At 50.0% G+C, this 26407-nt stretch overlaps 1 protein-coding gene across 5 annotated transcripts in view; it reads left to right on the forward strand.

Moving 5' to 3' along the window:
* The window catches only part of CFAP70 (cilia and flagella associated protein 70), a 351702-nt gene that overhangs the window by 182163 nt on the left and 143132 nt on the right, over window positions 1-26407 (forward strand). For all 5 annotated transcript variants that reach the window (XM_029576140.1, XM_029576137.1, XM_029576141.1 and 2 more), the window contains one exon: window positions 22101-22181. In XM_029576140.1, the coding sequence (XP_029432000.1) occupies window positions 22101-22181 (81 nt within the window). The remainder of the gene's footprint in view (window positions 1-22100; window positions 22182-26407) is intronic.

Below are 26407 nucleotides of genomic sequence, written 5' to 3' on the forward strand. Positions count from 1 at the left end.
TGTACACTTTCTAGATTGATCTATAGATTGACGGTATATTAAATAAATAATTAAGCAGGTCTAACTTTTAGAACCCTGTATTTTTTCATCTTAGGATCACTTTAGGATCCTAAGAATAGCTGAAATAGATGTCTAACTTGAGCAACTAATATAGGATCTAAATTCAATGGCTCTGTTTTTTTGAATATCGGCCCGTAAGTGTCTAGATTTAGCTCTGAGAGGTGAAAATGTTCTCCTGCAGGATCTAGCTATAACTTTTCAGTTAGTCGGCTAGATCATGATGAAAATTCAGCCCATGACACACAACTTAAAATTAATAACAAAAAAATCCTACTTTCTATCTTATGTTTTGAAAAATGTAAACCAACAACAACATACCTAAGTTTTTATGAATATTAACATAAATTTAAAGATGGAGCAACATAAGCTGGACCCATGCATTCAAACTGACAGTGTAAGGGTCAAAGTTGTTGTAATCATTGGTCCTGATTTGTAAAGTCCCAATTTTTTAGTGCAAGCGCAAAATCTCATAGTGCAGAAAAACTCATAAAGTGTTTTCAAAATTCACTCCAACAATATAAAGGTCAAACAGCGTTAATAGGAGGAACTGACATTCTCCGAGGACAAGCAGGATGGTAGTCCTCACACATGGATGACATCATCAGATGGAGCCTCGACATGGAAAACTTTTGTCAACGTTTCTAGAACTTTAACTTGCCACAATGGGCATGCCCAGCATGCCCTATATCACGTGTCCATGTGGGGTCCGTCTTCAGTCTCTTTTTTTCCGTGGAGCTGCAGCATCGCAGTTTGTGAGCTCACTTTTTTATTTATTTATTTTATTTAAAGTTTTTTTTATACCGATTTTCCTGCATAAAATGCATATCAAACCGGTTTACAATGAAACAGAATGAGCAGGAAGTAAAATTCCTTAGTCTAATACATTTAAACGTCAATAATGAAATAATTTTAAACTTTTGGCCATTTGGTCTCTCTTGGAAAACTTTCCTTCTCTGTATGAACCCAGATCAGGGATGGTTCCAGAAAGCAAAGAGGTAGGCGATCTATAATGGCCGTCAGGTAAACACAAAAGGATAGATGCCTTGATCTTTTTCAAAAATTTATTGAAGTAGAGATGTATTCATAAAACCGCCCGACTCAGGCCGAGTTTCGCAGCTCAACAGCTGCTGCCTCAGGGGCTTAGACAATCCAAGGTCTTGAATGAAATACAATGGTGTAGTGTCATCAAGCAACAAGTAACTTGCGATTCTCCGTTCGGGATACAGTCTCTACTAGTACTCTACTGTTGAGCTGCGAAACTCTGCCTGAGTCGGGCGGTTTTAAGAATACATCTCTACTTCAATAAATTTTTGAAAAAGATCAAGGCATCTATCCTTTTGTGTTTACCGAACCCAGATCAGTCCAGACTCCTGGGTTTTGCCTCCCTGCCAACTGATGGCAACAGAGAAAGTTTCACTGACACTGTATATAACTGTGTGCCATCTGCAATCCTTCAGTATTTCTCTGTTTCCTGTTCATACCCCAGATCAGTCCAGACAAGTGGGTTTTGCAACGCTACCAGAAGTTGAAGACAGAGAATAAAAAGCTTTTCATGCACTGCTACATAACCGAGAGTGCCGCCTGCAGTCCCTCAGTATTTCTCTGTCTCTAGCAGATGGCAGAGGTGTAAAACCTGCAGTCTGGAGTTTGGAAGAGTTTTAAAAAAAGAAAAGAGAGAAAAAGATGAAGAAAAGAAGCGATTTGGCTCCCTAAGGTGCTAGGTTACTTCATTGGCCATCCTTTAGGTCGAGTTGGGCAAGCGGGGGATTGGTGATCCCTGGCTGTCTCGGCCCAAAGTAAGCAGAGGACTTGAAAGTCAGGGGTCTTGGCTCCCCCAGTCCCTCTGGATCCCCCTCAGCTGTTCCAGGCTGCAAGACTCAGGTAAGTATCCCCTTATTGTCTTGTTCTATCTAAGACTGCTTCTTTGGGCGTTTTGTGCAAAAAAAAAATAGAGTAAATTGTAAGTGGGGTAGTGATCTGCCAGCGCTTGTGTCATGTTGGTTCTGCTGGTATTGAAACAGGGGTTGAGGAAGGAAGCTGCAGCTGCACACCTGAGGTTCGGGAGGACTCAACGGGCCTTTGTGCAGGCAGTGTGGCTTGCATCGGGAGAGCACATTAGCACAACCGGGGCCCGGGAGGACTCGACAGGTATTGTGTGTGATTGGTGTGGCGCGCATCGGGTGGCCATGTTCCTCTATCCGGGGTCTGGGAGTGCTCTCAGAGGTAGTGTGCTGTCAGTGTGGCATGTGCTTGTGAGGGCAGCATGACGTCGACTGCGCAGCGTGACAAATTTTACAGGGCCTGCGGAGAATGGTGTTCGCGCCTGATTGCAGGCTTCCAGGGGTGAAGGCAGCTCCTCAGGAGCAGCAGGCAAATGTTTCATCCAGCGGGTACCAGCAAGGATGCCTCCAGAGATAAGGAGGTGGAGGCCATCTTGTCTTCATGTAGTAGGAGGCAAATGGAGTCCGGTGTGGACAGGGACTCCCCACCCCCACTCTCACGGTTGATGCAGTGCACTCTTGAGGACCAGGTGAGGTGGGATAGAGCCAGCTGAGGAGACTGCATAAGGTTTCTTTAGCCAGGCAGGATACCAGTGATTCAAAACAGTTTTTCACTGGGTTTTTTCCTGCTCCTTCATAAGGCTTATTTAACCAGGCGGGAGACAGAGGTGATGCGCCCCCACACTATACAAGCCTCGCGGCCCTCTAAGGTATGCAGGCGGATGATAAGTCCAACTCTACACATTGGGAGGAGCCTCAGTGGGTGCTGGTGACCCGAGGAAGTCCCCGGGGGCCACCCGTTAGATGAGGTTCCAGAGGTTCATTAGTCTCTGTTAGATCCAGTGGTGAAAGGTCTGCTGCCTGTTCCAGAGGAGGAGTTGTATCCCCTCATCCCTGAGGTCTTGATGAGCCAGTTTATGTGGTGTGCAGAAGGCTCAGGAAAAAGATTCTACCCTGATGGCCAGTTCCAGGCAGGTGTCCCGTTGGAGGCCGGGGTAGCCTGTATGGCACATGTGCTGAAGAATTTGGTCCACACGTCAACCAGAAGCATGGTCTCAACACTTGCAGCTGACTCCAATGGTTGCAAAATCGATCAGTGGATGTATGATCTAAGAGCAGCTCTGAAATCTCCCTTTTTAAGGGGCAGTGGTAGTTCAGGGCAGACCTGGACCAGCTGATGAAACATTTAGGGGAGTCAAAAGGGAATGAGTTGCCAGAGGATAAGAAGAGTGGCAAGAAAACATGCCTGTCCCATTCCCGTTTTCGGCATATGAGGAGGTTTCGCTCCGGCAAGAGTTCTTCAGCCTCGGAGCTGAAGCAAACCTTGGGAAGGCAGCAGTCTTTTCTGAGTGCCTGCAGAACCTCCAGGGGTTTTTTATTTCTGGTAAAGGGAATGGAGGAGGAAAGCCCTCACAATGAAGTGAGGATGGGCCATTCACCGGAGTGAATAATGTTCAGACGGACATCATTAACCCGCTGATATGGGAGTGGATCACAGTCACATTGGACCAGTGGGTTTTAGAGACAGTTGCAATTGAAGGTAGTGAGAGACAGTTGCGCTTGAGAAGTTTCTCACCCAATCAGAGAAGTCATCATGGAGTCTCATTGCACGTCCTGAGGCATGCGAGAGGTGGTTTGGGATGCGCTGCAGCGGTTGCAGAGGCTAGACGCAAAAGTCTGAATTATATTTGATAGGTAGCACCCAGATTTCTCATACCGGCATGTCTGTCGCTCTTTAAAGTTGGGATTCCAATATCTGGGTATTTTCATGCCTAAACAGTGATCGGATATTTATAAAACTAATTATGCCCCAATGTTTAGGGAAATTTTGGAGGATATGCAAAACTGGTTGGGGTTGTTTGTTTCGTGGGTGGGTAGAATTGGGATTGAAAATGAATGTTACCAAAATTAATGTGTCTGTTTCTATCTTCATAAGTCAGGGAGAAATAATTTTAAAATCCATGTCTATGGACATTAATACCTTCTCTACCTGTGAAATTTGTTTGCAAATGTAAATGGGTCAATGTCCCAGTTTTTATATGGCAGGTTGAAGCTAAGTACACTATGGTGTACTAAGAAAGGAGGAGGCTTTGCTTTGCCTAATTTGCTAGGGTATTCCTGGGCCTCTAGATTGGCAAACTTACCAGAATGGTTATATCAAGATTTTGCACAAACTTGGATGTCGTTAGAAGCGGGATCAACAAAAGGGATGGATCTGCCTCTCTTGTCTCAGTCCCTCACGTCAAAACGGGTGCGGCGAGTAATGAGATCTAGTATAATCATTGCGCACATGGTTAAGTTCCCTGTACGTACCAGGATCATTCCAGATGGTGGGTTATGTCCCCCGTCCAGCAGATAGAGTCAGAACAAAAAACTCTCAGGGGAGGACCTATATAACCACGCCTCCCTTGTCTCAATTCTCAGTATAGTTCTGACTCCAGCAGATGTGAGCAGGGGACACTGAGGTCCCCAGCACTTGGCCTTAGGAGTTTAGGCTTTTCTTTTATTTTCTGTATGAGGGATCAAGTACTGTTTAAATATTGATCTGTTTAAAGTTTTTTATCTCACTTAAAGGTTTAAAGACAGGGAAGTGTTTGCATTCCCTAGTTAACAGTGACTTGCTGACAGGCTGTCTTCCTTTTTCTGTCATTTCCTGCCTCCTCCCGCTTTCTTTCACAGGGCTGGAGGTAAGTAGTTGTTTTTTGTTCTAGGTCGCCGGGGATTTTATGTATTTCGGCGTTCAGGTCCGAGTGTGCAAATCAGTGGGGCCAATCTCTCTCCTCCTGCCCGAGTTTTGTTTGACCCCACCCCGCCCCTGTGGTGTGAGAAGCCTCCCGACCCACGGCCCCGCGAAGTCACATTCCCCGCGGCCGCCTGCCGTCGGGAAGTCTCATTCCCCGACGGTTTCTTCGGGTCGGTGGGTGGGGAATCGGGTCGGGCCCAAATTCTCTCCGTCCTGGCATTGCTACTGCTAGTTTCGCACACTCAAGCTGCCCCTCCCTGCTGCTCCTCAGCGTCCGGCGAGTGTAGAAATCGGCGGTGGACAGGGGGATTCCCTGTCCCGAGAAGGACATCGCGCCAGTGTTTCTTCGGGAGGGGAGGATAGCCCCCCCCCCCCCGGGGGAGGCCACGCGGCTGCAGGACCGCGTGGGCAGAAAGCGGCAGGCCCCGTTTCCGCTGAGCGCGGGAACGGCGACCATCTTGTTGGCAGATTCAAACGCCGGTCTCTCAGACGACAATGCAGAGGCCCAAATTTCGGCAACCCTGCCGTTCCCAGGCGCCGGAGCTCAGCCTGATAGGCAGCTCGGACAGCACTCGGGTGCTCTTTTCTCGGGAGTCCCTGCTTTTTCCCCGGAGTTCATAGTCCTGATGCACAGGGCTTTTGTACATAGCAGGGACACACTAATGGGAGTAGGGGGTCCTCCTCCAGCCAAGCTGGCGCACCCGGCCCCCTCCCTAGGGGGTCTTTTTCTACAGGGTAGCGTTCCGCCCTCTGGGGGAAGTCCGGGACCCTCTTGGGGCTCCCCTGCTACCCTGACAGCGCCGCAGCCAGCGGTGGGGGGGGACCCTCTCCTGGATCCGGTCGGCGAGGACCCCACCCTGGCTGCACAGGTTGAGGGCGACGATCCCAGAGTTCTCCGAATTTTTCAAGCGGGGGAATTAGATGATCTCATACCACACATTCTACAGGAGATGGATATAGACCCTCCTCCGGATCCGGTGGAACCAGATCCGAACGTCAAGAAGGGGGACCCACTCCTGGCGGACCTTCGACCACTGGCAAATGCCTTTCCCACTCATCACACTATCCTGCAGCTGATTGCCAGAGAGTGGGATACACCGGAGGCCAATCTTAGAGTTGGCAGAGCCATGGAAAAATTGTATCCTCTCCCGTCGGATTTCTTAGAGCTGCTCCGCGTCCCCGCAGTGGATTCGGCAGTCTCAGCGGTTACAAAACATACGACCATCCCCGTCACTGGCGGGACGGCATTGAAGGATATTCGGGATCGGAAATTGGAAGTGTACCTGAAACGGGTATTCGAGGTTTCGGCGCTGGGTATGCGGGCTGCCATTTGCAGTTCACTAGCGCAGCGAGCAGGCCTCCGGTGGGTCCAACAGCTTCTCATGTCACAGACCTTACCGGACGCTGAGGCCTAGCAGGTGGACAGGTTGGAGGCCGTGGTCGTCTACAGAGCGGTTGCCTTGTATGATCTTCTTAGAGTCCAAGCGCGCGCCATGGTGGCAGCGGTGTTGGCTCGTCGCCTCCTCTGGTTAAGGAACTGGTCGGCCGATGCTTCCTCCAAAACCCGACTGGGGTCTCTCCCTTTCAAGGGCAAGTACCTGTTTGGGGAAGACCTGGATCCAGATCATTAAGTCACTCAACGAAAATGCGGTTCATAAGTTGCCGGAGGATCGACCACGCTCTTCCAGATCTTTCAATACCAACAGAAACCGGTACCGAAATCAGCGTAAGGTATGTTCCATGAGACAACAGCCGCCTCGGGCCCCTTCTTCCCGCTCGCACACTTGGAACCGGTCCTTTCGGGGATGTCGTCCCGGTAAGGACGGACATGGTACGGGCACCTCTTCGAAGTCAGCCCAATGATGCCAGGGGGACCCACGGGTCGATTCCCTGGTTGGGGGGTTGAATTGCGCTCTTCTACGAAGCGTGGGTCCAAATCACCTCAGATCAATGGGTTCTAAATATTCTAAGACACGGCTACGAGTTGGATTTTGTGCGCACACCTCCAGACAGATTCCTGTTCTCCCCTTGCGGGTCCCTTCTCAAGCGACGGGCCATTTGGCAGACCCTAGATCGTCTCCTTGCCTTAGGAGCGATAGTGCCGGTGGCGGCCTCCGAATTGGGTCGGGGCCACTATTCCATCTATTTGTAGTCCCCAAAAAGGAAGGGACTTTCCGACTCATTCTGGATCTCAAGGCCGTCAACAACTCCCTCAGGGTTCCCCGTTTCCGCATGGAGACGCTCCGTTTGGTGCTGGCGGCGGTACACCCGGGGGATTTTTTGGCCTCACTGGATCTTACGGAGGCGTATCTACATATTCTGATCCACCAGGCCCACCAGCGGTACCTTCGGTTCAAGATTTTAGGGCAGCATTTTCAGTTTTGGGCCCTACCCTTTGGTCTGGCCACGGCTCCACGGGTATTCACAAAGATCATGGTGGTAGTGGCGGCGGCTCTCCAAAGGGAAGGAATCCTGGTACATCCTTACCTGGACGACTGGCTCATCCGGGCAAAGTCGCGAATTCAGGGGGTACAGGCAGTCGACAGGGTAATTCAGCTCCTCTGGTACATCCTTACCTGGACGACTGGCTCATCCGGGCAAAGTCGCGAATTCAGGGGGTACAGGCAGTCGACAGGGTAATTCAGCTCCTCCATTCCCTGGGGTGGATCGTCAATTTCTCAAAGAGCAGGCTACACCCGTCTCAGTCGCTGGACTTCCTAGGAGCTCATTTCGACACAAGAGCAGCCATGGTATTCCTCAGCCCGGAGAGAGCGCAGGCTCTACGCAAGCAGATTCTCAGGTTCATAGCTCTCGAGGTCCCGACGGCGTGGGACTACCTTCAGGTCTTGGGAACCATGGCCTCCACCATCGACCTTGTGCCGTGGGCCTTTGCCCATCTGCGACCCCCTTCAGAGAGCTTTGCTTTCCCGATGGAAGCCGGTGTCTCGGGATTACCAGGCGGTCCTTCCAATCCCAAGCTCTACGAGGCGCAGCCTCAGTTGGTGGCTGGACCCTCATCGTCTGGCTCAGAGGGTGTCCCTGGAGCCCCCAGACTGGATGATAGTGACCATGGATGCCAGTCTATCGGGCTGGGGAGCGGTTTGTCAGGACAGCTCGATTCAGGGTCGATGGTCGGCGGAGCAATCGGCCTGGCCCATCAACCGACTGGAGGCCAGGGCGGTTTGTCTAGCTCTGCAGGGATTTCTGCCCTTGGTGCGCCATCGGGCAGTGCGAGTACTGTCGGACAACGCCACCACAGTGGCGTACATCAATCGACAGGGGGGCACGAAGAGTCGCCTAGTATCGTTGGAGATCGACAGGTTAATGGAATGGGCGGAGCTCCATCTCCTGCGCTTGGCGGCCTCCCACATAGCGGGCGTCGACAACGTACAAGCGGACTTCCTCAGCCGACAGCACTTGGATCCAGGAGAGTGGGAACTCTCGGAAGAGGCGATGGATCTGATAATCAAGCGCTGGGGAATTCCTCACTTAGACCTCATGGCGACAGCCAGGAATGCAAAGGCCGCTCGCTTCTTCAGTCGAAGAAGGGAACACGGAGCGGAAGGAGTCGACACGCTGGTTCTTCCGTGGCCATGGCAGTATCTTCTGTATGTCTTCCCACCGTGGCCGCTGGTGGGAAAGGTTATCCGAAGAATAGAGGCTCATCAGGGACCGGTAATCCTTGTGGCGCCGGAGTGGCCCAGACGGCCGTGGTTCGCAGATCTCCTCCATCTAGCGGTGGGGAACCCACTTCACCTCGGTCACCTGCGGCAACTCCTTCGTCAGGGTCCAATATTTTTTCCAGCGGCAGATCGCTTCTGTCTTGCGGCTTGGCTTTTGAAAGGCGCAAGTTGAGGCGTTGCGGTTACCCTGAGCCCATCATCTCGACTCTATTACGAGCGCGCAAGACGTCCACCTCGGTTACGTATGTTCGGGTGTGGAAGGTCTTCGAGGAGTGGTGCGGCTCGCAAGCCATCCAAGCAACTCAGGCTTCGGTGGCACAGATTCTTTCCTTTCTACAGGCGGGTCTTGATCTGGGTCTGGCCTATAACTCTCTCCGGGGTCAGGTGGCGGCCTTGGGAGCTTTCCTTCAGGGTGCAGACGGCATCCTCCTATCTTCCCATCCGGATATCCTGCGCTTCCTTAAGGGGGTGAGGCATTTGAAACCTCCAATCCGACCGCCATGTCCGTCGTGGAACTTGAACCTGGTGCTCCAGGCTCTCTGCAGTCCACCTTTTGAGCCGTTGCGTTCAGCTTCCATCAAGGATGTCACTCTCAAGACCGTTTTCCTGGTTGCAATCAGCTCAGCGCATCGGATCTCCGAGCTGCAGGCTCTTTCCTGCCGGGAACCATACCTTCGTTTTACTCCTGGCGGAGTCTCACTGCGTACGGTTCCATCATTCTTACCTAAGGTGATCTCGGCGTTCCATCTCAATCAGTCGGTGGAGCTTCCATCCTTTCCCTCTTCGGAGTTGGGTGACCTGCGCAAACTAGATGTCCGGCGTTCTTTGCACTATCTGGAGGTCACGAATGAATTTCGGCTTTCCGATCATTTGTTTGTACTTTGGTCGGGGCCCCGGAGGGGTTGCTTGGCCTCAAAACAATCTATTGCTCGCTGGCTAAAGGGAGCGATCATAGCGGCATATCTGGGAGCAGGTAAGTCTCCGCCGTTGGTGGTTAAGGCTCATTCTCTCCATGCCCAGGCAACTTTCTGGGCAGAGAGCTCCTTCGTTCCTGCCCAGGAAATCTGTAGGGCGGCCACTTGGAAGTCGCTTCACACTTTTGCCAGACATTATCGCCTAGACGTCAGTGCGCTGTCGGGCGGTCAACTGGGGGACAGGGTCATTCGGGCAGGGCTGTCCGTGGCCCACCCATGATGGGGAAGCTTTGGTACATCCCACCGTCTGGAATGATCCTGGTATGTACAGGGAAATGAAAATTATTCCTTACCTGCTAATTTTCGTTCCTGTAGTACCATGGATCATTCCAGACACTCTCCCTCGGTTTTTGGGGGTAGTTGTTTGTGGGACATCCCTGCTTACCTGTCTCTACCCAGCTTTCTCGCTGTACTTCTGGTGCTGCGGGTCTGTTATACCGCGCAGTACTGTTTGCAAAGTTCACCGTTAAGGTTTTTAGTTCCAAGACTAGTTGCTGGTCCGGTTTTGCTGGCGGTTGTTCTGTATTTGGTAACTTGATCCCTCTGATTCTGTCTCTTCTCTTTTGGCTTTGATAGTCTAGTTACTGAGAATTGAGACAGGGGAGGTGTGGTTATATAGGTCCTCCCCTGAGAGTTTTTGTTCTGACTCCATCTGCTGGACGGGGGACATAACCCACCGTCTGGAATGATCCATGGTACTACAGGAACGAAAATTAGCAGGTAAGGAATAATTTTCATGTATGGCACCAGCTTCGTAAACATTTACATATACAACCAAGTCACTATGCTTCATTAACAGTTTTAAGAGAGAATCCTGACATTTCAATTAACACATGTCTAGGGGAATCAGAGATTAAAGTACTTGGGACAACTCTGGGGTGAAGAGGGTTGGATATCTATCCAAGACCTGCAATGTTACGCTCGCCGGCCACAGAGCCCCGCGACCGGCCTCACTCACCTCCTGCCGTACCGTCGCGGTGGGAGAACGTTCAGATTCCTTGGCAGCATCAGGGAGCCACTGCCGACGCAATTCGCCCCCTTTGCGGTCCTCCATGCAGCTCTGAGCTGCTGCCATCCCTGCCTTTCTTACGGCTGGAATGCCAACGCTCTGCTGCACCTCCGACCCCCTAGATGCATGCACGCACCTCTGTGCCCAATTTAAAGGGCCCGTGGCAGGAAAAGCTCTGTGGGCCTCATCGATGACCTCATCTTCCAGGGACTATATAAAGACAGTCCCTGTCTGCATCAGGTACCTTGGCAACAGGTCTCCTCGCTTTCTGTGATCTGAGTGTTGCACCTGAGTTCCTGAGTTCCTTCTTCGTTCCTGCCCTCTTTCTTGATTCTCCTTGTCTTTGTCTTTGGCTTTGACTTGTACTGGACTTGACTACGAGCTACACCACCTGCCTTGATCCTTGCCTGGATACTGACCACGAGCCATGCTGCCTGCCACGACCCTTGCCTGGATATCGACCACGAGCTATGTGTCAGCGCTGCTCAGACGCTCAGGGAGAATTGTCTTCCTCGAATTTTGCTAAGCCTGGCTCTTCCCATTCTGATGATGGATTGGTGAAGGCCTTGATTGGGGGGATGCCAGATCTTAGTTCTCCCTTGACTGGCTCCTCCGCTGGCGAGGGCAGTTCTGTGGGACCAGCTCCAGTTCCTTCTGGTTTGGTCTGGACCCAGCTGCTTTTTCTTGGGTGGAATTTTTTCAAGGCTTACAAGCCTTTCTTCAGGCGCAGTCCTCCACTTCCCCTATTTCTGTGCAGTTGGACCCTCAACTGGTGACTCCTCCCTCTTCCAGTCCTATGCTTAAGCGCCAGGGCTTGCCTCTGCTCCCTGCGGGTGTTCCCAATAGGAATTTGGATGGCAGTGATGATGAAATTTATCCTGATTCCCTGGAAGATGGGGAAATTCCTCCAGGGTTGGAACCATATCAAACCATGTTGCATTTTTTTCATAGAGATGAACTGCTAGCCATGATTTCCCAGACCTTGAAATAGCATCTGAACCAGGAATGCCCAGCTATGTCAGATCCGAGGAAGAATCCCATTTTGGATCCTTACGTAAAACCTCTTGTTTTTCCCGGTAATGGATGCCTTCCAGGAATTGATCGATCTGGAATGGAATGCCCCAGAGGCAAATTTTAAAGGGGGTCGGACATTGGAAGGCCTGTACCCCCTGGATCTGGCTGTGAGAGAGCGTTTGCGTTTTCCCAAAATGGATGCTCTGGTATGTGCTGAGTCTAAGTGGACGACTATCCCTGTAGAGGGAGGAGCGGTCTTGAAGGATGTACATGATCAAAGGATTGAGGCTATTCTTAAGTAAGCCTTTGAGGCAATGGCGATGAATTTACAGATTGCCTCCTGTTGTGCCCTAGTGGTGTGATCTTGTTTGCTTGTCTCTCAGGAGGATGATGAGTCTGGAGGGAATTCCAGAGTGGTTATGGAGCTTGCTGCCGCCTTTTTAGCAGACGCAGGCTGTGATTTGGTTCGGACCGTGGCCAGAGGAATGCCTTTGGTGATGCCGGCAAGGCATAAACTCTGGTTGCAAAATTGGTCAGCTGACATGGCTTCCAAAGCCATCTTACCAAGATGCTCTTTAAAGGCTCACTCTTGTTTCGGAGAAACTGGACAGTAAGTGGGGCGAGTCTCCGGTACCTCTGTTGCCAGAGAATAAGAAACAATTACAGTACACCTTTGGTATGAGGGGTCATTTCTGGAGTTCCATGCATTTTCATCCCTACAAAGGGATGACCTTTCAGTGGACTCGTCCTTTCGGTAGGTTTGTCCTTTTGTCCCCAGCAGCTCAAGAGAGGAGCAGGCTCGGGTAATGGACCTTCCCGAATTTCCCAATGAAGGTTTGCTGACCCACCCACCTCCCAGTACAGGAAATAAGGGGATGTCTGTCTGTTAACGGAGGTGGGTCGAGATCATGTTGGACCAGTGAGTCCTGGAGGTGATACACGACGGGAATGCACTGGAATTTTGCAGTATTCCTCGGGACGTGTTCGTACTGTCCCCTTGCCACTGCTTGCAGAAGAAGCAGGCAGTGGAATTCACGTTTCAAAGGCTTCTCAGACTAAGGGCTGTGATTCCGGTTCCTATATCTCAAGAAAGTATGATGCGATATTCCATTTGTGCCCAAGAAGGAGGGCTCCTTTTGTCCCATCTTGGATCTCAAGAGGGTCAACCGTCACTTGAAGGTGACTCATTTTCAAATGGAAACCTTACGCTCTGTAATATTGGCGGGTAAGTCATGGGAATTTCGGACCACCTTGGATCTGTCAGAGGCTTATCTTCATATTCTCATCTGATTGGAACACCAGCACTTTCTACACTTTGCTGTGTTGGAGCGCCATTATCAGTTTCGGGTGCTGCCTTTTGGTCTAGCCAGAACATTTTCCAAGATTATGGTGGTGGTAGCGGTGGCCTTGCGAAAAGAAGGAATCCTGGTGCATCATTTGGACGACTGGTTGATTCAAGCCAAGTCTCAGGAAGAGGAAGGAGATCTCCTTATTGTAGGAGCTCGGTTGGGTTGTGAACCTGACCAAGAGCAATCTTCAATCATCCCAGTCATTGAAGTGTCTGGGGGTCCGGTTCGACACAGGACAGGTCAAAGTTTTCCTACCAGAAGTTTGGATCCAGAGATTGATGTCTTAAGTGTGTCAGTTGATGAACACCAGTTGATGAGTACCTTTAGGTAGATGTGGTCCTACCTACAGGTACTTGGCTTGATGGCAGCTACCCTGGAAGTGGTGCCGTGGGCAAGAGCACATATGTGTTCTCTTCAGTGCTCTCTGCTATTTCGTTGGAACCCGCAGTCTCAGGATTATGCGGTTCGGCTCCAGTTACCGATGGAAATCTGCTTCCACCTCCAGTGGTTCCACCTCCAGGATCATCTGAGAAAAGGAGTTCCCTTGTCTTCTCTGGCTTGGTTGGTGCTCACGACAGATGCAAGTCTCCATGGTTGGGGGGGCTCATTGTCTGGAGTTAATAGCCTGGGGCGCTGGAATGCCAAAGAGTCCCGCTGGAACATCAATCGGCTGGAGGCCCGGGCAGTATGGCTGGCATGCTTGCAGTTCATCCACAGGCTGCGGAATCAAGCGGTTCATGTGATGTTGGCAACGTGACTATGATGGCTTATATCGATCGACTGGGAGGAACCAAGAGCCAGCAAGTGTTGCAGGAAATAGACCAGCTTCTGGTGGGCCGAAGGATATCTGCAGATGATCTCGGCCTCTCACATTGCAGGAAAAGACATTGTAAGATTGGACTTTCTCAGCAGGGAGAGTCTAGACCCAGGAGAGTAGGTGTTGTCAGCCGAGGATTTCAGCTGATTTTGGATCCCTGGGGCCTTGCTTTCCTAGACCTGCTGGCAACTTCTCGAAATTTATTTATTTATTTATTTTTAGATTTTTATATACCGGTGTTCCTGTATGAAATACAAATCACATCGGTTTACATTGAAACTGAACATAAATTTTTGCCAATAGGCATTACATAGAACAAGGTTGTGGAACTTGGAAAAGGGTAAACTAGATCAAAATAAACATTGTAATGTAAACAAATTGGCTAACAAATCTCATAGAGCAGTATAAATAAAAACAAAAACATAAAAGCAAAACAGTAGATGTCATGTGAGACCTGCAGCAAGAGAATGGATACAGAGTCAAGTAGATCCTGGAGAATGATATGATGAGGAACTCTTGCTGGTTGTAGGGGAAAAAAGTGCTTATGGTCCTGTAAAGGCTTGTTTAAAGAGCCAGGTTTTAAGTTTCTTTTTGAATGTGGAGTGGCAGATCTCTAGACGGATATCTGGCGGGAGCGTGTTCCATTGAATGGGGCCAGCAGTAGAATATGGTACGGTACGTTTCTGGAGCGAGGGATTTTGTTGAGGGAACATGTAGAGATGTAGAACATGTAGAAATGCGAAGGTTCCTCGCTTCTACATTCACAGGAGAGATCAATGGTCCTTGGGAATAGACGCTCTCATACAGATCTGGCCGGAAGACAGATTGCTTATGCCTTTCCTCTGTGGCCCTTGCGGGGAAGGATAATTTTTCAAGATCAAAGGTCACAGGGGGCTAGTACTCCTGGTGGCACCAGACTGGCCTAGGCGTCCGTGGTATGCGGATTTGCAATGACTCCTGGTGGAGGCCCCCCTTCGTCTTCCATCACACATGGATCTGCTTCAGCAGGGTCTGGTTCTTCATGAAGATCCAACTTGATTCTGTCTTATGGTTTGGCCCTTGGTTATTCCTCTGTGGTGATTGACACTTTACTCCACGCTCACAAGTTCTCCTCTTCCTTGGCTTATGTGCGGTTTTGGAGAGTTTTTGAGGCCTGATGTGAGGAGTGGGGTGTACTTCCTCATTCAGATAAGATCCCTCTCATTTCTGGATTTTTTGCAGGATGGATTGAATAAAGGCTTGGCCCTTAATTCTTTGAAGGTGCAGGTTGTCTGTTTCAGAGGCCTGGTGAATGGTGTTTCCTTGTCGTCTCATCCTGATGTGGCCTGTTTTTTGAAGGGAGTGAAGCATCTTAGGCCTCCCTTGAGGTTACCGGTTCCATCGTGGAATCTTAATTTGGTGCTGGACGTTTTGGAGGGCCCTAAGTTCCGTCCACTGTGTAGCCTTTCCTTACAGTTGTTGACTTTGAAGACTTTGTTCCTGGTGGCTGTATGTTCTGCACATCAGATTTAAGTGCCAGGCCTTGTCTTGCCGGTAGCCATTCCTTCAGGTGACTCCGGGGCATTACAGCTGCATACTGTTCCATTCTTCATGCCCAAGGTAGACTCGGACTTTCATTTGAATCAGTCCATCTCCTTCCATCCCTGGATAAGGTCAGGAATGCGGAGGAGTTTCCAATGTTGTGCTCCTTGGATGTTAATTTCTTGTCATGGCGGTACAGTTGAGTACAGTTCTGTTTTTAATCATGTTTTTAATTAAGTATTTTGCTAGTGTGTCCACAGTTGCTTTTAAAAAGAATACTGTCAGGCTGGGGTCACTGCAGGGTTATATATGCTGTGACATCAGCTTGCTCCATCTCCATCTGCTGGCAGGGGAGATGGAGGGGAGCATAAACCTACTGGTCCTGAGTCCATCTGTCTACTCTAAGGAAAACAAAATTATCAGGTAAGTAATTTCTCCATTTCCTAGCGTGTAGCCAGATGGACTCAGAACGAATGGGTATAGTATGCTCGTGCTAGCAGTTGGAGACGGATCTGACGTCAGCACGGGTATATATACCCCATAGGAAGCGTAGCAACTCAGTAATTCTGTCTCCAAAGCAGTTTGGAGAGCCTGCACGCTCGCTGAGCGTGTTTTCCAATACTACTTTCTATTTTCTACTTTCTCTATTCTACTTACTAAATTTCTCCAGGAAACATCGAGCCCCGCACTCCTGTGGTGATACCCTAAGGTCCCTCCCCCAGTTGGAGTTTTCCCGGGGTGATTTCCGCGATCCCTCGGAGGTCTAGGGCCTCGGTCCGGTGGCCGAATCGCGGCAGGGATCTAGCCCCCGAGCGTGAAGGCTCGGGTTGGGCTGAGAGGCGCCTCGGTCCCGGCGTGGACTTAGCCCCAAGCGAGACGAGTGCGGCGGCTCAGAGGCAGCGGGTGAACTTCCTCAAGCGCGGCGGTGAAGGTACTTGCCCTCTTCCCCCCGCAGCCGGAGATCGCCTGGGTTACAGCCGGGAAAGCGCCGAGGATCAGGTAAGGCGTACATCTCTTACTCTTTGGTCTCCGAGGGACGAGGATCGGCGGTTGTGGCCTGTAGGAGGCACACCGGTGGAGGGCGCCATTTTGTTGGCCTTGTTCAGGTATTGAGCGCCCATGATAGGCGCCTGTCTATGACTAAGCGCATATTGTATATTACTAATGAGCGCATATTGCATTGAGCGTATATTGCTGACCGCATATTAATGAACGCATATTGGATATCATTGAGCGTATATTGCTGACCGCATATTAATGAACGCATATTGGATATCATTGCGTGTATATTGCTGACCGCATATTAATGAGCGCCTGTTGTATTAAGCATATATTGCTACCGTATATTGTTAAGCACCTGTTGTATTAAGCGCATATTGCTGCTGCATATTATTGAGCGCTTGTGGTATTAAGCGTATATTGCTGCCGCATATTGTTAAGCGCCTGTTGTATTAAGCGTATATTGCTGCCGCATATTGTTACGCGCCTGTTGCTGCCACATATTGTTAAGCGCCTGTTGTATTAAGCGCATATTGCTGCCGCATATTATTGAGCGCCTGTTGTATTTAGTGCATATTACTGCCGCATATTATTGAGCGCCTGTTTCTATTCAGCGCATATTGCTGCCGCATATTATTGAGCGCATATTGTATCATGCCGCGATGGAACAGAATGCCTCAGCGTCTTCAGCGGCGGCGCCTCCTGATTCCGGCATTAAAGCCCTCGGCCTCTGCTCAGCATGCCAGCTTAGAGCCACGCATAGCGAGGAGCCAGACTCCCTTTTGCCAATGTGAGGAGGCAGTGGGAGCCTCGGGCCAGACCAGTCTCAATCGAGGGTTTGCTGACAGCTCCCCAGGGGCCACCCCGGATCTAGCGGGCAGTCCTCGAACAACCTGGAATCCCGGGGGACCTGGTACCCCGACGACTAGAGACCGGCTTCCATTTCCTGTGGTGGATCTCTTTAAGGGGATTCATGCCTTTGTACAGATGCAATCAGCTTCCCGTCCAGGCCCTGCTGGTGCGGCAGCTGCTGTTACTCCAGCTGATCCTGCCCCTGGACCTTCGCACCCTTATCATGGGCACCCGCCTCCGAGCAGTCCGTTCAGGCGGACCCCTGTATGTCTCGGAGGATGAGTCCGAACCCCCCGGAGGAGGGGGAACTTCCCACAGGGATTGAGCCATATCGAACCATGAGGCGGTTTCTTCCCTAAGGAAGATCTCTCCGACCTGGTATCTCAGTGCCTGGCGGAGTTTGGCTATTACAAGGTCCCAGCACTACGGTGCCCTCTACACAGAACCCCCTGCTGGAAGGTCTTCGTCCTACAGCCCGCCAATTTTCCTTTCTTGCAAGCAGCACAGCAACTGATAGATTTGAAATGGGCCTGCACCAGCGGCCTCATTCAAGGGGGTCGGGCCCTGACGGGCATGTACCCCCTGGAACCAGCAATCAAGGAGATGTTGGCGTGCCCTCAGGTGGACGCCTTGGTTAGCGCTGTGGTCAAGCGCACTACCATTCCAGTTGAGGGGGGGGGGGCGGCCCTCAAGGAGCCTCATGACAGGCGACTGGACGCCATTCTGAAACAGACCTTTGAGGTGGCAGCTCTATCTTTGCGGATCGCAATCTGTTGCACAGTGGTGACACGTTCCTGTTTGTCACAGGTCAGGAACAATTCTCCGGCAACAGACATGGAGTCAGCTCTCTCGTTCCTCACGGATGCTGCGTCAGACCTAGTCCGTACAACAGCCAAGGGGGTCTCATCCTCTGTAGCCGCCAGGAGGCAGCTCTGGATACGGAATTGGTCAGCCTATGCTCCTTCGAAGACATGCCTCACCAGAATGCCCTTTAGGGGTTCTTTCCTGTTCGGCAGCGACCTTGATAAACTGGCCAGCACATGGGCGCCTCTCCAGTACCTTGACTGCCGGAAGATCGGTTCAGAAGGAACCAGCGCGCCTTTCCAAGGCCCTCCAGAGGTAGAAGCTCCCAGCGCTTCACTCCCTATAGGAGTCGCTACCAGGGCGCCTCGTCCTCAGGCCAGGAACCAGTCCCTTTCGGACCAAGCAGCGCAAGAGGGGAGCCGGCTCGGGTTCAGGTCCCAGCCGCGCCTCACAATGAGAATCAGCCAATCCATCCGGGGGACGGAGCCATAGGGGGCAGGTTAACCCTCTTCTACCCCAGATGGGTCGAGATTACGTCGGACCAGTGGGTCTCGCCATCATCCGAGAGGGGTATTATCTGGACTTTCATCATCTCCCTCCGGACAAGTTTGTGGAATCTTCGTGTCCCATACACAAGAAGGCAGCATTGGAAGCTACCCTGGCGAGGCTCCTGTCCTTGAAAGCCATCATCCCAGTACCTGCCTGGGAAATGAATTCTGGACACTATTCCATTTATTTCATGGTACCCAAGAAAGAGGGCACTTTCCGGCCCGTATTGGACCTCAAGTCAATCAATTGATACTTAAGGGTCCCGAGGTTTCGCATGGAAACTCTGCACTCAGTCAAGACCGCAGTACAGCCAGGGAGAATTCCTACGGCCTTAGACTTGTCAGAAGCCAACCTGCATATCCCGATCCATCTGGATCATCAGCGCTACCTACGCTTCAAGGTTCTGGGACGCCACTTCCAATTCCGGGCTCTGCCCTTCGGGTTAGCCACGGCGCCGCGGGACCTTCACCAAGGTGGTCGTAGTTGTAGCAGCGGCGCTCAGACGGGAAGGAATCCTTGTCCATCCCTACCTAGACGATTGGCTGATCAGGGCGAAATCACGAGAGGAGAGCCATCGGGCAACCAACAAGAGTGATCGCCCTTCTGGAAAGCCTGGGATGGGTAGTCAACCTCAACAAGAGTTGCCTACAGCCTTCCCAATCACTGAAATACCTGGGAGTACAGTTCGACACCCAGGCAGACAAAGTCAGTCTCACTACCAAGAGAAGGTTAAAACTTCAGACGCGTCTCCGGTCCTTGATGAGGGCCAGCCGGCCCATAGCTTGGGATTATCTGCAGGTTCTCGGCCTTATGGCCTCCACCCTGGAAGTGGTACCCTGGGCAAGGGCCCATATGAGACCTCTACAATGCTCCCTGCTCTCTCGCTGGAGCCCCCGCTTCTGGAATTATTCCAAGCACCTACCTCTGCCAGCCAGAGTGCGGACCCAGTTACGGTGGTGGTTGCAGTCCAACCACACGAGTAGGGGGTCGAAGATGTCCTCCCCCATGTGCACTCTGCTCACCACAGATGCCAGCCTGAGCGGCTGGGAAGCACACTGCGAAGAACTCACCGCACAAGGGCGGGGTGGAACAGAGAGAGTCAGGGTGGAACATCAACCGTCTAGAGGCACGAGCAGTCCGGTTAGCCTGCCTGCAATTTGCTCACAGACTGCGGAACCGAGCAGTCAGAGTGATGTCCGACAATGCCACCACGGTGGCATACATCAACCGTCAGGGCGGAACCAGAAGCCGACAGGTATCTCTAGAGATTAGCCCTGCTGATGGCTTGGGCAGAGGCGAATCTTCAGGACATCTCCGCCGTCCACATTGCCGGGAAGGACAACACCTACGGCAGACTTCCTCAGCAGAGAAAGCCTAAATCCGGGGGAATGGCAGCTGTCTCCCACAGCCTTCCAGATGATTGTGGATCACTAGGGGATTCCGGACATGGACTTACTAGCGGACAAGTCCAATGCTCAAGTACCCAGATACTTCAGCCGCAAGCGAGATCCGTTCTCACACGGGATCGACACCCTGGTTTCAGCCATGGCCTCCAGGGACTCTGCTATACGCCTTTCCTCCGTGGCCTCTGCTGGGTACCCTTATCCACAAGATTTCAGAAGCAACCGGGGCCTAGTTCTTCTAGTGGCACCAGACTGGCCAAGAAGACCCTGGTACACAGACATGAGAAGACTACTGGCAGGGAGCCCCTTCCCCTGCCTCCTCTCAGGGACCTGCTTCGTCAAGGTCCCATCCTCCACGAGGATCCGGCTCAATTCTCTCTTACGGTCTGGCCATTGAGAGGGCTAGACTGAAGAAAAAGAGGTACTCGGAGCCCGTGATAGATACACTCCTCCGAGCTCGCAAGTTTTCCACATCCCTCACCTACATTAGGATCTGGAGAGTGTGTTGAAGCCTGGTGCGACACTCATGGCACCAATCCACATGCGACCACAATTCCTATTGTTCTGGATTTTCTACAGGATGGGCTTCAGAAGGGTCTCTCCCTAAGCTCCATCAAGGTTCAGGTGGCTGCGCTGTCTTGCTACGGTCCCAGGAGGGATGGCAAGACCATCCCTCTCGCTTCCTGAAAGGAGTCAAGCACATTCGTCCGCCACTAAAGTGGCCCCTGTGCCCCTGTGGAACCTCAACCTAGTTTTGGATTTCCTCGCGGGGATCCACCTTCAGACCCCTTCAGGGCCTGTCTCTCTATTCTCTAACTTTGAAGATGGTGTTTCTGCTGGCAGTGTGTTCCGCACGCCGCATCTCAGAGCTACAAGCGCTGTCCTGCCGTGATCCCTTCTCAGAATCACGCCTTGAGGCGATCCATCTTCGCACGGTTCCCTCCTTTCTACCTAAAGTGGTCTCACAATTTCACCTCAACCAAACCATATCTTTGCCTACCACGGCGGGTTTTGAAGAATCAGAAGAAGGGCGTTTACTACGCCCATCTCGACACTCGGCAGATTGCTGCCCAGATATCTGGAATTGACACAAGAAGTACGAAAGACGGACCATCTGTTCGTCCTGCACAGCGGAAAGAAACTAGGTGAAGCGGCCTTCGGCCCACCATCGCCCGCTGGATTAAAGAAGTCATCAGAGCAGCTTACGTAGAGGCCGGGAAGTCACCGCCTCTACAAGTTCAAGGCTCATTCTACCAGAGCACAAGCAGCATCTTGGGCAGAATCCAGGATTGCTGTCGCCTGCAGAAATATGTAATAAGCGGCGACATGGTCCTCTCTCTATACCTTCTCCAGGTTCTACCGTCTGGATGTCCAGGCCAGGGAGGACACAACATTTGCGAGAGCAGTCCTACACGGTCCTCAGGCAGCCTCCCACCCAGGCTGGGGTAGTAAAGCTTTTGTACATCCCATTCGTTCTGAGTCCATCTGGCTACACGCTAGGAAATGTTGAGATTACTTACCTGATAATCTCCTTTTCCTTAGTGTAGACAGATGGACTCAGCATCCCACCCAGGCTGCCGGTATACATGGGTTTCACCGGTTCAAGGTAGGCCATGTCCTTTTCTTACATAAGAGCGTCCCCTTTGCCAGGTGTCGACGCCTTCCGGTTGTGAATGCTGGCGGTCTCCAGCTACTATCAATCGGTCAGGGGAATCCTGTTTCACTATTTCATTGAGCGTCAGTACACACACATCCATAACAGCTTTTGCAAGGAAGATTACTGAGTTGCTACGCTTCCTGTGGGGGTATATATACCCGTGCTGACGTCAGATCCGTCTCCAACTGCTAGCACGAGCATACTATACCCATTCGTTCTGAGTCCATCTGTCTACACTAAGGAAAAGGAGATTATCAGGTAAGTAATCTCAACATTAAAGACTGCGGATACCGGCAGCTATCCTGAAGTAGAAATACAAAACATGAATTCATGATGGGGTTGCCTTTGAACAAGATAAGTAATGGGTCTATTAAGGCTGTTTGATCTTTATATTGTTGGAGTGAATTTTGAAAACACTTTTTGAGCTTTTTCTGAACTATGAGATTTTGCACTTGTATTAAGAAATTGGAACTTTAAAAATCAGGACCAATGATTACAACAGCTCTGACCCTTATGCTGTCAATTTCAGTGTATGGGTCTGGCATATGATATTCCGTCTTTAAATTTCTGTTAATATTCATAAGTTAAATTTGGTAATTTGTTGTTGTTACATAACTGAAAATGCCAGGAGCATTAAATGATCATTTGTTTTATTTATCTTTTTAGACATCCATCATGCCATTAAGAACTTCGGAACATATGCCAGAGTCAGAGCAGTTTGTAACTTATCCCAATTTGGAGGGACAGGTAACCATTTACTGTTCAGTCCATGAAAGAAATGGAATATTAGTATGAATACCTTGTGGCCATTTTCCTATGCTATCTCCTTCAGTATTTCTTACTTGGAGAGATTGCAAATGGAGGAGCTTTGAGTTTCCCCACAGCCTGAATTCCTATACACTTTTTCTTATAGAGACTCTCAGGAAAGGCTAGGACTGGAGAATCTATGAAATCCTTTATAGCAACAATTCCCAAACTGTGGGTCATGACCTCAAATGAGGGTCACAAAATCATCAGCTGGAGTCATGAGTATATCTCCTATGGATTAAAAAAAATCAACCCAAAACATAGCTGCTTCCGACACTGGAACCCCCTCCATGATGTGGCCAGATGATGCAAACAGCAAGCTCGCACTTTCCTCAACAGCCACATGTGCTTGGCTGGCCTAGAGGGAGAATATAGGGCAGGAAATACAATGAAATGATGCCAAGGCTTGCTCCTTCTTCCTTTCCCTATGCCATGACCACTGCCTCTACTGACTTAGGCCAAAACTATTGCTGCAGAGGAGGAGAAGAAGGCCTGAGGTATTGCCTCAGGAGAATCGTTGGAGGGAATTGAGATGGAGAGTTTGAGAGGGGAGGATCAGCAGGGTGTGGTTTGAGAAGGGTTTTGAGAGAGGGACAAATCAGCTGTAGGAGGGTTTGAGAGGAGAAATTGACTAGAAGAGAGGGTTTCAGAAGAGGATTGACTGGAAGAAGGAAGCTTGATAGGGCTGGATAGTCTGAAAGAGGTGGTATGAGAGGGGGGATTGACTGGAAAGAGGGCTGGAGAGGGAGATAAACTTTGGAGGAGTAGGAGAGAAGGGATAGGCTGTAGTGAGTGAGAGATTTGCTAGCAGCTGAATGTGAATGGAATAGGGTTAAAGGAAGGGATTGGAGGATTGATTGTGAGGAAGATGAGCCTATGGGGGGGGGGAAAGTCATGGATAGGAAGGGAGCCTTTTTGAGGGAAGGGGTGACAGAGAGAAAGGTGAGCCTGTTGGGTTGGGGTGTTTAAGAGAGAAGGGCTGAGCAGGGGATGGGGTGTATGAGAAAGAGAAGTAAACCTAAGGAGGGGTGAGAGTGGGCAGTAAGCCTGGGATGTGAGCACTAGAGGATGAACTGTGTAGGGTGAATGAGAGGACAGGAAAATGGGGATACAAGAGGCGATCTGTTAGCCTCTTGTATCCCCATTTGTATCCCCAATTTGTTTTGATCATCATTTGGGGTCATATCAATTTTTAATTGCCAAAATAGGGTCATGTTGGCAAAAAATTTAAGAAGTCTTGTATAGTCAGTGTTCCTTCATCATTCCTTATAGCAACTTCAGCAGGGGCAGAATGGACCTGGAATTAAGCTGGACTTAAATTCCCCCACTGCCAGCACTCCTACATTGTTCTCCACAGCAACTCTTGGAAGGAGAAGGTGGGACCAGAAAAGCTGTGAGCATCTTTATAAACAGTGCTTCTATACCATTCTGTACTGCAACTTCTGGTGGGATTGATTAAGATTGGAGAAACTGTAAGCAACAGAGAGTAGGATTAAATGGACATTTTTCTCAGTGGAAGGGAGTGGACAGTGGAGTGCCTCAGGGATCTGTATTGGGACCCTTACTTTTCAATATATTTATAAATGATCTGGAAAGAAATACGACGAGTGAGATAATCAAATTTGCAGATGACACAGATGGGGAAAGACTGGGCCGGGTACCAAGCAAAATCTCGTAAACTTCGCCACCGGTCTCCGGCAGTGCACAGAACCGGGATCAGGTTCTGTGACACCATCTGGGCCCTAGTGGAATGGGCTCTGAGACCCTCCAGCACCTTCAAACCTTTGCAAATATAGGCTCACATAATTCACTTCTTTAATCCACCTTGCAAGCATAGCCTTAGAGGCCGTCTGACCTTTGTTACGCCCACGAAACAGCACAAACAAATGATCTGATAGGCATAAACTGTTGGTTACCTTCAGATATCATAATAGTATCCTTTGCGCATCAGCCAATCTATTTCCTAAACCCAAACTCAAATGGAACCATTCCCAAAGTCTTCAAGACCAGATTGAGACTTCAAGAGGGAACCAACTCTCTAATTGTGGGATGCAACTTCTTGACCTCTTGGAGGAAACGAGCCACACCTGGATGAGACGCCAAGGAACTACCTCAAATTCTGCTTCGGAAACATGCTAAAGTGTATGCACCTTAAGAGAATTCTTCTTGAGACCATCCAAGCCCTTCTGCAAAACAGAAAGGATTTCAGAAATTGATGTTGGTGACAGAAGTAGCACCGTGTTTTTACACCTGACCTCAGAGACCTTCCATACTCTCACATAGGCTAGAGAAGTTGACTGCTTTGGAGCCTGAAGGAACATAGTAATTACTTCTTCTGAATAACCTTTACTTCTTAACCTTCTCCTCTCGAAAGCTAAGTTACAAATAAAAGCAAATCTGCTGTTTGTACATCGCTGGTCCCTGATGCAACAACTATTGACCATGACTGAATCTAAAGAGCTCCCGTTCTTTGAGCTATCTGAGATCCACAAACCATGGCTACCTGGGCCACTCCAGAACTACAAGTATCACTAACTTCAGTGTTTTTGAATCCTCCAAATCACCCAGCCCACTAATGGCCAAGGTGGAAACACATAAAGGAGAACCCCTTGAGGCCAGTTCTTAGCCAGAGCATCAAGTTCTGATTCCCTTCTCTGCTAAAAAAAAAACAAAACTGCAGACATTTGGCATCCCAAGCTGTTGCCATTTGAAGAACTCTCCATCTGACCAAACCAGGGAACCTCCGCCAGCTCCCATTTTCCAGATTCAAGATGTGCCTGCTCAAAAAATCCACCTGGAGATTCTCCACACTGGCAATGTGTGCCACTGAAATTGCCAAGAGACATTATTCCACCCACCAGAACAGCAGCTTCACCTCCATGGAACTGCCGTACTCTTAGTCCCTTTTATCAGCTTACATATGCTACCACCATTGTATTGTCGTAAAACACTCTTAACTTGTTTCCCCTGAATCAGGAGCCAGGCTTTTTTGATTGCTCTTGCCTCTAGACAATTCAATGGTCAAGCCTACTCCACCAGGTTCCAGAGGACCTGCACTGTCTAGCCCTGACAATAGGCTCCCTAACCACTGAGACTCAAATCCGAGGTCACCACTATCCAGTCCAGAACATTCAACTTCATGCTTTTAGATAAGTTTTGCATGGAGAGTCACAATGTCAGACTGTGTCTGGCCACTGACAAAAGAGGCAACCAGACCTCATAATTCTATCATTGAGGAGCCCAGCAAGAAAGAAGAGTGATCCGCAATGACCACATATGAACTGCTGCCCAAACGTCCAGCTCCAAGGTCAATGCCACAGAATCTAGAACTTGAAGATAACAGGACATCAGAAGGTTGAAGCTTGCTCTTCAGAAAATGTATCACCTGTTGCCAAGTGCTCCTCCGACCTGCAGGCGGCGCTGAGAGTTGCCTAAACTGTCTGTCTAGTCCTCCCAGCTCTGAGCTCCTTGCTTCTCCCAATAGCCATCTTGTTTCCTGTATATATATGTACTTATACTGGGGCAGTCTCTGCATGTAGTTGCCAGAGCTTGATCCTACTCTTTGGTCCTCATACTCTGGCTCCATTCCTGCATTTGGAAGACTGCTTTCTCTTTAGATTCCACATTCAGCAGTCCTTATTCTCATTTTTGGGTTCTTGGATTTGTGGTTTGTTCCTGCTCTTCGTCCCGCTCCAGACCTCTCACTCTTTGTTCCTATCAGGAGCTATCCCCACTGCTTATGCCTCACTAGCTCCCAGAACCAGAGAGCTCAACCCAAAGGAAAGATGGCCTAGGAAGAAGTCCCTAGTACTTACAGGGCCTAGTAAATGTCAATAGGGGCAGCCATCTTGGATGATATCACTGGAAATGACATCATGGCTAAAAGGGGAGGTGCCCTGTTTGGTTAATGCAACATAGTGGTGCTCCTCTTCCCCATAAAGAGGGGCATGCCTAGACACCTTTCGGGAGCAGTAGGGGGAGTAGAAAAAAAAGCAAGGCTAATTGCTGGGTTTTTTTGGGTAATAATAATGATAATAATAATTTGAATACTACATTTCTTAGCATATTTAAAGGCGAACTATTACATATTTTTTTTAATTCACAGGTTTAATATATAACTACAGAGCAGAATTAGGAGCTTCACCTTATTACTAGCCATGCAAAAA

Source organism: Rhinatrema bivittatum, chromosome 14, assembly GCF_901001135.1.
Source record: "Rhinatrema bivittatum chromosome 14, aRhiBiv1.1, whole genome shotgun sequence".
Classification (NCBI taxonomy): Eukaryota; Metazoa; Chordata; class Amphibia; order Gymnophiona; family Rhinatrematidae; genus Rhinatrema; species Rhinatrema bivittatum.